This window comes from Chiroxiphia lanceolata, chromosome Z (genome assembly GCF_009829145.1).
Source record: "Chiroxiphia lanceolata isolate bChiLan1 chromosome Z, bChiLan1.pri, whole genome shotgun sequence".
In the NCBI taxonomy this organism is placed as follows: domain Eukaryota; kingdom Metazoa; phylum Chordata; class Aves; order Passeriformes; family Pipridae; genus Chiroxiphia; species Chiroxiphia lanceolata.
The window spans coordinates 68660726-68673909 of record NC_045671.1 but is presented as its reverse complement, the minus strand read 5'-3'; the positions used below and the strand labels follow the sequence as shown (position 1 = coordinate 68673909).

At 45.2% G+C, this 13184-nt stretch overlaps 1 protein-coding gene across 1 annotated transcript; it reads right to left on the bottom strand.

Moving 5' to 3' along the window:
• Positions 1–1135: 1135 nt before the first annotated feature.
• LOC116780626 (purpurin) lies at positions 1136–8625 on the bottom strand. Its single transcript, XM_032675831.1, has 6 exons — positions 8406–8625; positions 7504–7621; positions 5920–6056; positions 4311–4423; positions 2442–2654; positions 1136–1281 (listed from the first exon to the last, which is right to left on the bottom strand). Exons 2-6 carry the CDS (start codon positions 7618–7620, stop codon positions 1271–1273), a joined length of 591 nt encoding a protein of 196 aa, XP_032531722.1. The 5' UTR covers position 7621; positions 8406–8625; the 3' UTR covers positions 1136–1270.
• Between the last annotated feature and the right edge of the window lie 4559 nt (positions 8626–13184).

Genomic DNA, 13184 nt, shown 5'->3' with positions numbered 1-13184 from the left:
CTTTCCTGAGACCTGAAGAGCAAGGAACACCTTTATTTGAAGCTGGTTGAGAGCCTTATGAGTACTGCCTGGAAATCCTGGGAGAGACAAGCTTGAGAGACTTGCCTGCAGCCCTGGGATAATGTCTCTGGTTTTGGAGAAGAGTCTTTGGTTTCTATGTTCCTTCCAACAGATGCAGAAGATAATCATCAGCTACTGTAAAGATTGTTCAAGCGTCTTGCAGAAACTGTTTGATAGTGTATGCTCTGAAGGTCTTCACTCAACATCAGCCTTCTGCCACACACCTTTTGAAAGCTTCAGGGGTAGGGGCTGTTCAGCTTAATCTTACCTCTATGCTTGGTAAACACAACTTATAAAAATTTCTGTTGTTGACAAACTGCAGGATCACCAGGTTGCTGGGGACATTCTAGGCTAGTAGCTTTATTAATAGGAAATTTTAGAAGTGAACGTGATTTTACTAGAAGCAGTGGGAAGTACGTGTTAGTTACAGTGACTCAGGTTACCCTTTTTCTACATGGAGTTTTCTAGGCACTGCTCTTTTGGTTTCCTCTGTCTGTTAAATTCTCAGCCAAAAAATCTGTCTGTTCTATGTCTTTCAGATCTGTACCTCTCAGATACTGAAAGCTGGATGATGAAGGCAGAGGGGAGTAAATTACTGTTTATGCCATTGGAAATGCAAATAACTGCTCATTTAAAAGTAATGTCCAGTGTTATTGAAAAGAACATCTGCTTTATTGCATTTGTGGTCCAGGGTCTAGTTAGAAATATTCTGTGTGGATTTTTGAGTATTCAGATGTACCAGCAGTGACTGTAAGATATTACCAGGCAGCGAGGATCACACTGTCAGCTTCATCTCAGAGTTGTTGTTCCAGAGGGTTTCTTAGCTTCAGAATTTAAATGGAAGTGGTGGTGGAAGAGGTACGTTGTATATACCAGGGCCCTGCAGGCACCCACAAGCTTTTGCTACTTTGTGCAGCCTCACTTGGGACCTCTACCCACAACCTCGCTCCATCTGGCCCCAACAGGACAGCAAATAATAAAAAACAGTCCCAGAAGTGTTTTGTTTTGGTTTTTTTTAAAAACATTTATTGATTAATGCCACATTAGGTAATATTGTATTGCACACAGTTTACAGATCCCCCAATATTTTCATGTGTTTTTCGGGAAAAACACACTAGTCCTATGATTTTATTTTTTTATTAGCTGAGTGGCAACTTCAAGACCAAGAGGTCTGGTTTCTGAGCTTAAGGATAGGATCAGAAGTATACTTTTAGCAGGCCCCTGGAAAGAAAGAAAAGTAAACTTTAGTCTTTTTAAGTAAGCTTGCAAAGTGCTTTAACAGCCTTTTAGTCTTCAGTGGAGCTGTAGCTACAGCCTTCCTAGAGTATTTCTGAATCACAGTACGAGGTTAGGATAGGGGGTTCAAAAGCTGCTGTTTGCACTGCTCTGTGTCTATTGGCATAGCACTCGGCAGCCTTTCCCAGCTAGACAGGGGCTTTCAGCTTTCCTGAGCACGTAGCCATGCAAACCAGCTACCTTCCCTCTGCTACAGAGAGCATTACGAGGGGGTGTGGGGCAGGGATGCCCATCCCACGCCCACAACCTTGGGTGATGCCAGCACCTGCTCTGCAGTGGAGGACTGGCTGGCACAAGGACATGCCGTTCAGAAGGTTTTAGCTGCTCTTCCTCGTCCCACAATGTGTGCCTTGTCCCACACGTGTGCTACTGTGGCATCGGGCCTGGCCAACCTCCAGGCAAGGCAGTGAGTATGTGAAGGGTGGGCACTCAGCTGCCAACAAAGAGGAGTTTCTGCTCCAGCACAGCCCTAAAAAATTATCTGCCTGTTTCATGGGCAGCATTTGAGCTAGATCAGCTCCCATACCTTCAGAAAAACATTCTCAAAATGAGCTTTGGACATGATCTGTTTGCATGTCTGTGGCACAACTGCTGACTCCCACTGCCCGCAGGCACAGTCAGAAACAACCAGAGCCCCTCATCCCTGTTGTTGAGACCACCCAGGACACAAATCGTGATGGAGCTAAGAAGAGTGAAGGTGCTCCTTCCTGGAGGCGCCTTCTCCTCCTTTCCTGGAGGACACTGTTATCCAAATGGTCAAGACCAGCATTTCCAAGTGCTGAAGCACAGGGTTGTTACATCCATCCCTGTGCTATCTAATGGAGTAACAAAGCTGATCTTTTGGTAGTGTGCCAGTCTCAGCACACAGGGTTCCTGTGAGGACAATCTTAAGGCTGCAGAACCAGCCCGCAACAGGCTCTCGCCCTTGCACGGACTTCCCTTTGTAGCTGTTTCTTTCCAGATCTAACATTAAAAAAGGGGTTGCTTAACGAGTACACCTTAGTTTGCTGTGGTTCTGTCACATTAACAGCAAATGCAATCACCTACTCTACGACTCGGTAAGTTTGCTAATTAGCCCACAGTACCTGACTGCAGCACGGGCTGGAACTGGCCAGACATGCAGATTTCTTCCTGCTTCTGGCGCACAATGCGCTGGATGGCCGGGGGGAGGCCGCGGGGGTTGCGTGAGAAGATCAGGGAGTAGCCGTCGTCACAGGAGCCGTCCTCCTTCAGGCTGCGGCAGGCGTAGGTGATGGCGTAGTTGTCGTAGTCGGTGTCAATCACCCAGTAGTTGTCCCCTAAAACACCAGAACGTGCGTGTTGGTCACAGTGGGCAAGACAGAGCGGGGGGGGGGGATGCTTCCACAGGGAGACACCTCACTTCAGCACATGGCAGGGATAGCTTCCCGAAGGATCTCGTATCGCCTCCCATGTGCACCTTGAAGTGAAGAACTGGGACAAGCACAGGGAATCTTGAGGCCGTGTTGTTCCCCATGGTACTCAGTGCATTTTCACCTTTTGTTTCTTAGGCTAGAAGTATTAGGAGGATTAGGACTTTCTAGGTTTGCAATGACAAAAAAAAATCTCTTTTTGTTCCCTGCTCAAGTATGGTGGGGGGAAGGGCATACAGAATAAATTTTGGCTATACAGATTACACTTCCTATACAGGAAGCCTCAGCAAAACATACCTCCTGCTTTCCAGCCTTGCTCAACTGAGTTCATTTTGGTATGGCTTATCTTCCAGTACTGAGTGAGTGTACTTCTTTCTTACTCATTAGCGGACCAAGTCCTCCACAACTTCCATAGCTGGATTCCCACAGCTATGGGACACTCAGGCACACAGGATGGGGTCTGCACACAGGGTGCATAACTGAGGTTCAGAATGAGCAGTTGCTGCAACGGGAACTTCAGTTAACAGCTCCATTTCTTTGAGTCCAGCTATGTCTGTCTGGGGAGAACTGTGCCTGGCTGCTGGAGGGCAAATATGGGTCCATGTGTCTCCTCCAATTAGCTATGAAGACCTCAAGGATGACTGACCTCAGCATTTTTATTGATGCCTTAAGCCCCTAATGGTTTTTTTAATTTTTCTAATATTGGTAAGACTTGTAAGTTTTAAAAGCAGCAACCTCCCTCCTTTGTCCCTTGTCCCTTATCCTTTTCCCTCTAGCACTCTTGTTTATACCTTCCTTAACCCTCTTACCCCATTCTATCCTCCCTATATCACTCATAGCCCCAAATCTAATAGAAATGTTTAGTCTTTTGTCAAGGCAAGGCCTAGACAGTTGACAGAACAGCATGTCAGGGCCTAAACCACAGAATGAAGTCAAGTGGGTAACTATGTACCCTTTGTGCTCTGATGATGGTGAAGGTGATGAAGTAGGTGGTCCTGAAATGCACCCCAGACCCATTTCAAGGGGGTGGACCCGGGGTGGACCAGAGTAAAGGCCACAGGGTGGACACATCTGGGATTGGATGGATGGTATTGTAAAATGTAACCTCTTGGGCACGGGGGCGCGCGTCTTGTAACATCTTAGCCTTGGCAAATAAACCCTTTCTTATCTCACCCCTAATTAACTGCTCCGGGAGATTTTTTCAGCATCTAAATCCCACGGCAACATTATATACCCACAGTGGGGCCCAGGAACTATGCTTCACTAGGTTCAGCACCTCACCTGGCTGTACAAAACCTGTGTGTGTGGCCCAATGCCTCTAAGCTGCACCCTCCCTGTGTATGGTGGATCAGAGGGGTCTCTGTGGAGTCTCTGGATCCTGCCCCTTCTGTGGAGATAAAATACACTGCTTGCATAAAGCATCTCCCCCCCACAAAAAAAGGATATTTGTCTGCACTTGGAACAATTTGAGCTGAACTGTTTTTCCTGCTCATATGTTGAAATGCACACCTGGGGAACTGTAAGCAATTGACCAGCATCAGAGGGCTGGAGAAGTTCACTTACCACCACTGGAGAGGTAGCTGGCCAGTCCCTGGTAGGTCATGTACATTTTTGCTGGAGTGGTTGGGTCAGGTACGGTGTACTGAGCAGCCATGTCAGCACAGATCACCCAGAAACTGCAACAAAACCCATGAGATTCAGGGTAAAACCTGGCAGCACGTGAGGTCTAAATGGGTGTCCCTCACTCAGGACTTGGGCACAACTGCCTCAGGAATGGGCATGGCCTCTCTTAATGCCAAGTCAGTGTTTGTCGTTGAGTGATGCAAACCTCACACACACTCACACACACACACACACACACACACACACACACACACACACACACACACAGAGTGCATTGCTGCTGTCTGGTTCCCAACTCTGCTGTATGATTATACAGTGGCTGGGGCAGCACCTCCTGACCCTATGGCTTTTTGCCACCCATATCTGTACAAGCAGACAGCCACCAAGCAAAAATGATGAATGTCATTTCTTGGCTCCCTGCTAGCAGACTGCAGAGTGAGGTGACCTGCATTTGGGCTCATTTGGAGTCATTCACTGTGTCCCCAGGCAGAGGAAGGGAGTTGACTGTCCTCTCTCTAACCCTTCCTAGCGCTATTGGCACAGGGATGTCTGTCACAAGCACTGTAATAATTATAGCCCCCCTTCCAAGCTAATTAAAAGTCATCACACAGCCTTTGAGACCCTTTTAGGTGCCCATTTTTTCCAATGCCATTTTCTGGTTGAGATGTTTGCTTTGAATAGCACCCACGTTTTAGCACAGTTTGTCAAGCATTGCCTGGATTTGTGAAACAGTGGAAAGATCTTCATTCCCTTCCTTGCTCAGGCTGCGCTTCCCCTTTATCCTGCCTTTGCAGAAATAAAATTCCCAGCAGCTCTGAGACCCTGCTTGATTTCTGAAGAGTCCTTTAAGGAATCTTCCCACTTGCACTGTGTGACCTGTCTGCAAAGCTTCATTTGCCCCTTCCCAAAATCTCCTGGAGTGCTGTGCTGTTAAGACTTACAAGGTTCATAGCCACCTGCTAGTTCTAGCCTACGAGGAGCCCCAGATTTTCTTTTCTGCACTCAGAAAGCTATTTAATCCCTTTACATGCTGTAATTCCTTTTAGTAATCATGACCAACAGGCAAAACTCTAAGCTTCTCACCATCTGTCTATTCAGGCATTGCAATGGCATCTCAGAGTTAACCACATATTTTACTCATAAGTCTGTTCAACACTGTGTTGAGAGATCTGTGAAAGCAATGCCCACTTACACCCCTCTCCTTCCCCTGAAACTCTCAGTGAAATGAGAGCTACCCTGCCCTTGCAGCACCTGAGCCTTCGCTAGCTCCTTCACTTGTTGCAGTTCATTTACTTAACCACTCCATCAGTCAGGATTTGTCTTAACTGATTTTATGCAGTAGTTTTGTGATGGACCCAAACCTGAGCCAGGATGAAAAGTAACCCAGGACTCCGAAGTGTCTAAATTCTAGCTTCTAGTATCATGCCTTGGCTGGGCTTCCCTTTTCGATGAAGAAAACCCAGTCATATTTTATGCTCAGAATAGATCACCATCCATATCCCCCTCATCTAGTACCTCTTGGCAGCAGTTGAAAGTCAAAAGAGCTCACCCAAAAAGCTTCACTCGGCCTTTGGAAGACGCTGTCATTGTGCCATCTTCCTCCACGGTGTATTCAGCAGAGATGTTGTCCTGAAGGAAAAGGCCTTCTGGATCCTTCTTGGCCAGGGCATACCATTTCCCTGCATACTAACATGGAAGTGTATTAATATCTGAATTAATCACCGTGGCCAAATTAACACAAAACCAATTTTGGTGCCTCTCTGACTCCCCGTTGCCTGGCCTATGGATAAAGTCTGAGTTTGGGTGGGTATGCAGCACACAGGTCCTGCAGTGCTGCCTGGTGAGCCCTTGCCTCCGAGCCAGGAGGAGCAGGTCTAGCAGATCTGCACTGCTGTGTGCGTGTACTCGTTGTCAAGTGAGACATTCCTGCCATAGTGACCCCCCACTGAAAGCTTCTCCCATCCTGAGGTGCCTGCTGGGAGTCAGGCTGGTTCTTCCCTGTTCCCGTTCAGGTGCCTGCTCTTCCATGGAAGATGCCATCAACAATACCAAACTGCAGCCACAAAGACCTTAGCAAGCTAGCTGGAGACCAACTGTGGCCCCTGGCAGCCCCAAAGTATATCTCTGACAGTGAAAAGGGTCTACCCAGCAAAGCAGAGAGCAATGACTGTGCTCAATGAAAAGGAGAGGGTGTGCTGGGGAGAGTAGCAACAGCGAGAAAAGGAATGAGATCAAGGGGAAGAAAATGTCCATGAAAAAAATGGTTCCCTGGAAATGTACAAGCAGTATCTAGTGAAATGAAAACAAGATCTGAACGGATGATTGACAGACAGGAAGACCCTTAAAAGTTAACATTATTAGTAGAAATACTGAAAAAAAGCAGAAGCTAGCTGTGTTAAATTTGATTCTCCAGTGAACCTAATGAGATCTGTTTGGCAAGTTATGTGCTTAAGCCTGAAGCAAGTCTGTAATTCCCCAATACAAGAACCTGAGCAAAAACTTTGACCTTTTGGAACTGAGATGTTCCCAAAGCTCTCTCAGAAATGGGTCCAGTAAAGCCAATCTTGTATAGAGGAAGTGCTTACCATATCCCAGCCGCATATGGGAGTGGAATGTTTGCTGAGCATTAGTTAAAACAGGTACTGGCACGCTAGTCTGGACATTTCCAACAGCAAGTTAGCCCTCATTTCCTCCTCAGAGGCACAGATGATGTGTTTGAAAAAGAGTCAATGTTCAGGATACCAAACTAGTTAAGATTTCAGTTTGCTGTGACTTCCAAAACTGGCTGATGGTGGATCCAAGTACCCCAGGTCATCTGTTTGAGCTTTGTCTCTGATGTGGATCTAAATTGTTTCATTCATGGGACTGCTCAAAGCTGAAATCTATATCGAGTGTCAAGCTAACAGAAGATGACATCTAATAGAGTAACATTCCTTACTTTCAAGGCCCATTTTACCATAATGTTCAGAAGGTTAAACAGTACTGAGAAAAGCAAACTACAGGAACAGCATCAGCGAGACAGCATAAAAAGAGGTTAACTTTCTGGTGAAGAACGTCTTTAGACTAACACAACTCATAACCTTAAAAAAAAAAAAAAGCTCTTCACATATACTGTTGAAGTAACCATAGTTACCCTTTTTGGATCAAAATTGTCTTTCACAGAGAAAGACTCCACTGCGCAGGTCTGAGCTAGGCTATATCCAACAGTGGAGAAGACCGAGGCCAGGAAAACGTACTGCGCGTATTTCATTCTGCAAGACAAAAGCAAATACAGAGTTTTACTTCATGCAGTAGGTGGGGGTTGCAAGTGCTGTGCCTACAGGTGCCTTTCCCTCATTTTAAAACTAGTTTCTTTCCAAACTGAGTACACTACCAACTCCTCCACTGAGAAACTACGGAGTCGTCGTGGTGCCTAAATTCAGCCAAAACTGAACAGCAATGGCAATTACTTTGCAAGAGTATTTTGCATGCCAGTAGTAGTATTGCAGTTCATGGTATTCTTACATTATAAATCTAGCCAGACTATGGATAAGGTTGGTAAGACTTGGTAAAAAATTCAAATGTTTTGAATTTTGTTTTCATGGGGAGGAAAATGTTCTGATGAGCTCTGGTAAAGCACTGTAGGTTGTAAAATAGACCTTGGTATTGCCTGCCCTCTGGCCATTCCTTCTGCAAACACAATGAATAATATTAATTTGCTAAAAGCCTGATCTGTTATTGCAGAACAGGTAGGTGCCTGTGGCTTTATTTGTCTCCTCGGGCATCCCAGTTCATCCATATCCCAGCATAATTCTCGGTGTTTGGGAAGAGAGCATCTTCATGATAGATTCTTGCGAAGTATTTGACCCTGAATACCTGTCCTGATGCCAAGATAAAACTGTTGCCTGAAACTTGTTAGCAGCATCCAGGCTGAGCTACCAACCCAAGACCGAAACACCCATGCAGCTACTCTGTTCCTAGCTGCTGCTGTGCAAGCTGCACTTCCCTGCTGCAATAGATGCTAATCTGGTCCATCTCTGCTGAAGAGAGACCTACCTGGATGGGGTGGAGATGCTGGAGATCCTTGAGACCACTTTGCTTCAGTCTTTAGGCTGCAGGTAGCAGGAGAGTTTTGTGTCAATTGCCCTCCAGCTGCCTTTAAATAAGGAATCTGCAAAGTCACTAATTGGTTATTTTTGCTCTTGCGCCTGAATAAAACACTTAATCTTGGATAATCCATTATGTAAAAACCAACTTTAATCCTCGCACTGGTGGGTCTGACTGCTATAGTGATACAAACACAGCTTTTACATAATGGAAAAGCTGCCCAGAAAGCTAATAAATCTGCTGATTTAATTGTACCACACCTTTGTCTCATTGAAGTCTTTCTGCTTCAAACACATGTTAGAAGAATAAGCACAGAGCATTAGTCAGAGAAACACTTGGACTATACATACTCATCTGCAGAAGCATGTGTTTGAGTTTGATGAGATTCGTGGTGTAGATACATAATTAGCTCTTCTGATGCCTGCATCATCAGATTGAGGTGATCCTTGCAAAAGTAGAAAGATGTTATGCACTAAATGCAGTGGTAAGGGGACAAAAAAGTGCCAAAACATAAACTTTTGCCTTCATGTATTCACATCAGAATCTCAGAGTCTCCAGTTCTGTGCGCTGCAACACTTTTATGCACATTCTTCCCAGCTAATTTTGTAAGCATTTCCAGTTACATAAATACTATAGCTCTCTCCTTCCCTAAATGCTTTTCCTAGGAGCCTTTCATGGGGATACAGTAAAACACAAAAGGATGAGAAAGCAGAAATTACTGGAAAAATACTTTTGGCAGCAAACCATGCCTGCCATTCTCAAGTGCCCAAAGAATTTCCCCAAATGCAAAGGCTTCTCCTACACTCCTTCTCCCAGGCTCACCTGGGAGATATAAGACTTCAGACACTCAACTAGGAGTTGCCATTAGCTTTTCCCACTGGGCTGCTAGGTGCTGGGAAGCCTTGGACATCACCACTAGGGAAAACTCTATAGTTCCCAAGTAAGTTCCTGGAAATCCTCACATTTTTGGTTCCAATCCAACGATCCGGACATTCAGAGTAAGGCTAAAGCCTTCTGTACATTTTGGACTTGCTGCAGAGATCCCTTACTGCCGCTTGCCCAGGAATTCCTGAACAGAAGCACTCAACCTTGCCCCGTAGTTGGTGTGAGCTGTGTTGCTTTCCAGGCAGTTTGCTTAGGGTTGCCCATTGTCTGGGAAAGGCAATCCTTGCTTGATACTGGAGGAAACTTTTATTTGGCCTCTATGCAGCTTCCACTTCCACTTTAGAGGGAGGCAGTGGTACTTTGTACACAGTATTGTGACTGAACCTTCCCTGTTCTTGCCATCTATGTGTCTTCAAAGGCAACCTGGGCAAGTTCACAGGGAAATGAACTCCTGGTAACTGGGACTGCTTGGCTGCTTAAAGAGTCACACAAAAAGCAACTTCTTAAACTGCATTTCAGGGCTAGATGCAGAAGTGTGCTTTTCCACCCTAACACGGGAATACGACAGAGAACAAACTGGCGTGTTTTCTGTAAATTAGAAGGCTTTCAAATACTTACCACCTCATCTGTTTCCAGCAAAACAGATTGGTTTATGTCCATGTGAGACACAGGTGACACTCGAAGCCATGCTTAGATGACCGTTTAATCCCCTGGGGATTAGACGCATGCTAATAATAGCTAATCACAGCACAAGATTTTGGTTGGTGAGCATAACATCTGTCACTGCATTATTTGCTGTTTGGAGCAAGAAGAAAACAAAATCAAAGTAACCTTCATTTTTTGCAATGTTATGGCCATTTGTACTGGACACGGAAAAAAAAAACAAAGGGAGGAATCAAAGCATTGAAACATGTTCATGGGCTTGTTGAACTTGACAAGCACGAAGTGGATTTTATAAAAAAAAAAAGGTGCCCTGCAGGATTTTATTGTCAAAGAACACATCCAAGAGTCTATTCCAGACCTGCTCATCAAAACTGGCTGTTCTTAAATAGAAGAAGTGGCCTGACCATTCACTGTACTGAAATCAGCACACTAGTAACTGGTAGTTTTAATGACCTGCAGTAAAACAGGTATGCAGATGAGGTGATTAATCTTATCTTCTTCCCTATCCTGTGAAATACAGCAGCAGTTTTGGATTTCTGACCCCTACCAGGGTCCCCCTCCTTCTGCTTTATTATTGGAAAAAGCATTGGGAATTACTGCAATTGCACTGCCATCTCAGATTTAGCAACATATGTTGCTAGCTCAGCAGCTGATGGCACAGTATGAGATCTCCAAATAGCCTCCTGCATCAGGCATGAAGTTCACTGCTCTCCAGCAGGCGATCAAGTTGTGTGCTTCTTTGCCATGGAACTGGAGAACAATTACATGTACACGCATTCCGAGTCCCCCTTGACAGCTACTGCAGTGTCCATCGCACCATAAGTCATGAGGGTTTCATGCTCTAGCTTTAGGCCTAATTCATGCTGCTGAGGATGCTGGGCTGCTTCATTGCAGCGTCACACGCTTGTGTGTGCATTGCTGGAGAACACACATCCCACTCCCAGATCTGCCAAGGACCGAGAGGACAGTGGTAGTCTGCTCCACTCCTTCCTCAGGGTGGGAGGCAGCAGAAATAAGGCTTCCCCACAGTGGGACACCACGTGAAGGCTGTGGGTGTAGAGGTTTTCAGTTTCTGTGACTTCTGCTGGGAAGTGCTGATCTTTTCCAGTGAAGAGAGTAATGCAACACGGATGAAGAGGAAATGGTTTGAGGTTTGTTCCTCTGTCATTCAAGGGTAATGTTCTTGGGTGTGTTACATCATTAGATTAAAAAGGAATCGTAAATCACTGCTATATGACTTTCAAGGCAACATTCAAATACCCCACAGTTTTAAATGCCAGGAACTGACAGGCACCTTTCTCTCCTGAAGTTATGATACTGTAATTCCCAGTAAATGTGTTGACTGACAGTTGGCAGAGCAGGGCTCACGTACTCCCGTGCATGTGACACATCCCAGACAAAGACACACACATGTCCCCTGTTCTCAAGAGAAAACAAGGGGCTGCTCAAGGCACAGAGGAGTCAAAGACCCTCAGCTCCTCTGCCCCGGTGGGCAGTCAGGCTGGAGGGAATGGCTTTCTCAGGGCCACTGGCAAGGCCTTGCCAGAAAAGTTAAATAGCAGCCGCTCTCCCAAACCCTTCAGCATCTTGCTGCCTTGGTAGAACAGAGTGAAGGTAGAGCTGGCTGAAATCTCTCCTGCAGTGGGATTTTAACACACAATGATCTACTGGCCAAAGAGGCATATCAGGTTTTTACCATCTACTGGTTTCTGCACAACTATATAGATGATGGTTGCAGCCTGATCATTGAGCTGCTGGATTTCACTCTCCAATGCATGACAGTTTCCCCAAATGGCCTATTGCTAATCTCTACCAAAAGACCATTCAAGCATGAGGCAGTCTTATCAAAGAGAGACCTTTTTTTGGCCATCAGATAAGAAGGTGAACATTTTGGTTGTTGTTTTCTAGTGTTTACTACTGGTATACTGTTGACTTATCTCTATACGCATCTAGTATTTATGATTACTGAACCGATCCATTTGCAGACATTGGCAGGTTTATTCATTTTAGTTGCAACATTTGTTTAAAGATACAATATTTGCCTTTTTCATGCCAAGCTGCCAGTTCCTGGAGGGCAGAGATCAGCCCTTTCAGCACAAGAAGCCTAAAGATTCTGCCATTTCAAAGTGTACACGGGGGGTGGCATCTGCAAACATGAAAGGAGTTCTGCTCTCTGGAGGTAAGGTCTCTTGAAGGAACACTGTGGGGTATCTCTATGGTCTCTTTCCCTGGGGTAAGGCAGGAGAAAGGAAGTTGTTCCCTTCAGACAGCAGTAAGGTAACAGACTAGAGTTAATTTAATCCCTGGTGTTATTCCCAGGACACCTTCCAGAAACAAGAGGCACAGAGGGTATGTGAATATCCCGGGAGGTATAAATCATGCATGTAATATTCTGTTTCCTTTTCTCTTCATGCAACAGAAGCAGCTTAACACCAAAAATGCAGGAATAAGTCTATAGGCTCTAACTTGTTGCAAGCATGATGTAAAAAGAGACCATATGTCAGTATGTTGCAGAACAGTAAGTGCTGCCTCCAGATTATTGCACCAGATTACTCCAATGGGATATATACAGCTTCTTACATAGCACGCATCTCAAAGTGCTTTACAAAAGTGATACTGCTGGCATAGAGCTTGAGTAGCTATGGATAAGCCAGGATGTCCATGCCAGCCCCGATGATGGATTTAAAAGCTAAAACCAGAAGCACAAATTACAAAAGCCAAGGAAATCTGTATGTGCACGCAGTCAAAAGCCATTAGCTGGGCACATGGCCCTAGTAGGCATTAGAGGACACAGCTTCCATCTGCAACAGAAGGTGCAAGGAGGGAAGGTTTAGGTCAGAGCACCTCTCTGCATTCCAAGAGAAAGGAAGGTGTGAACACCAGGCTGATCAGTGAGTGACAGAGCTAGATAATAAACAAAGGCTTTCACATACAACTGCATTTCAGCTTTCAATCTCTGCACCTTCTGCAGGAGAAATGGATGGAACTCTGTAGCTTCAGAAAAGAGAAAAGAACTGTGAGGGGTTTTTTCAGCTGTCAGAGATGATAAAATTATTTTTCAGTAATGGAGGAATTTTTTGTTTGTTTTATGCTTTAAACAGCTGATCTTTGAAGCTGCAAGATTTTAAATAGTGTAAATCTTCTCTAGGTAGAAAAATTCACTGTTTGCATCATATCATG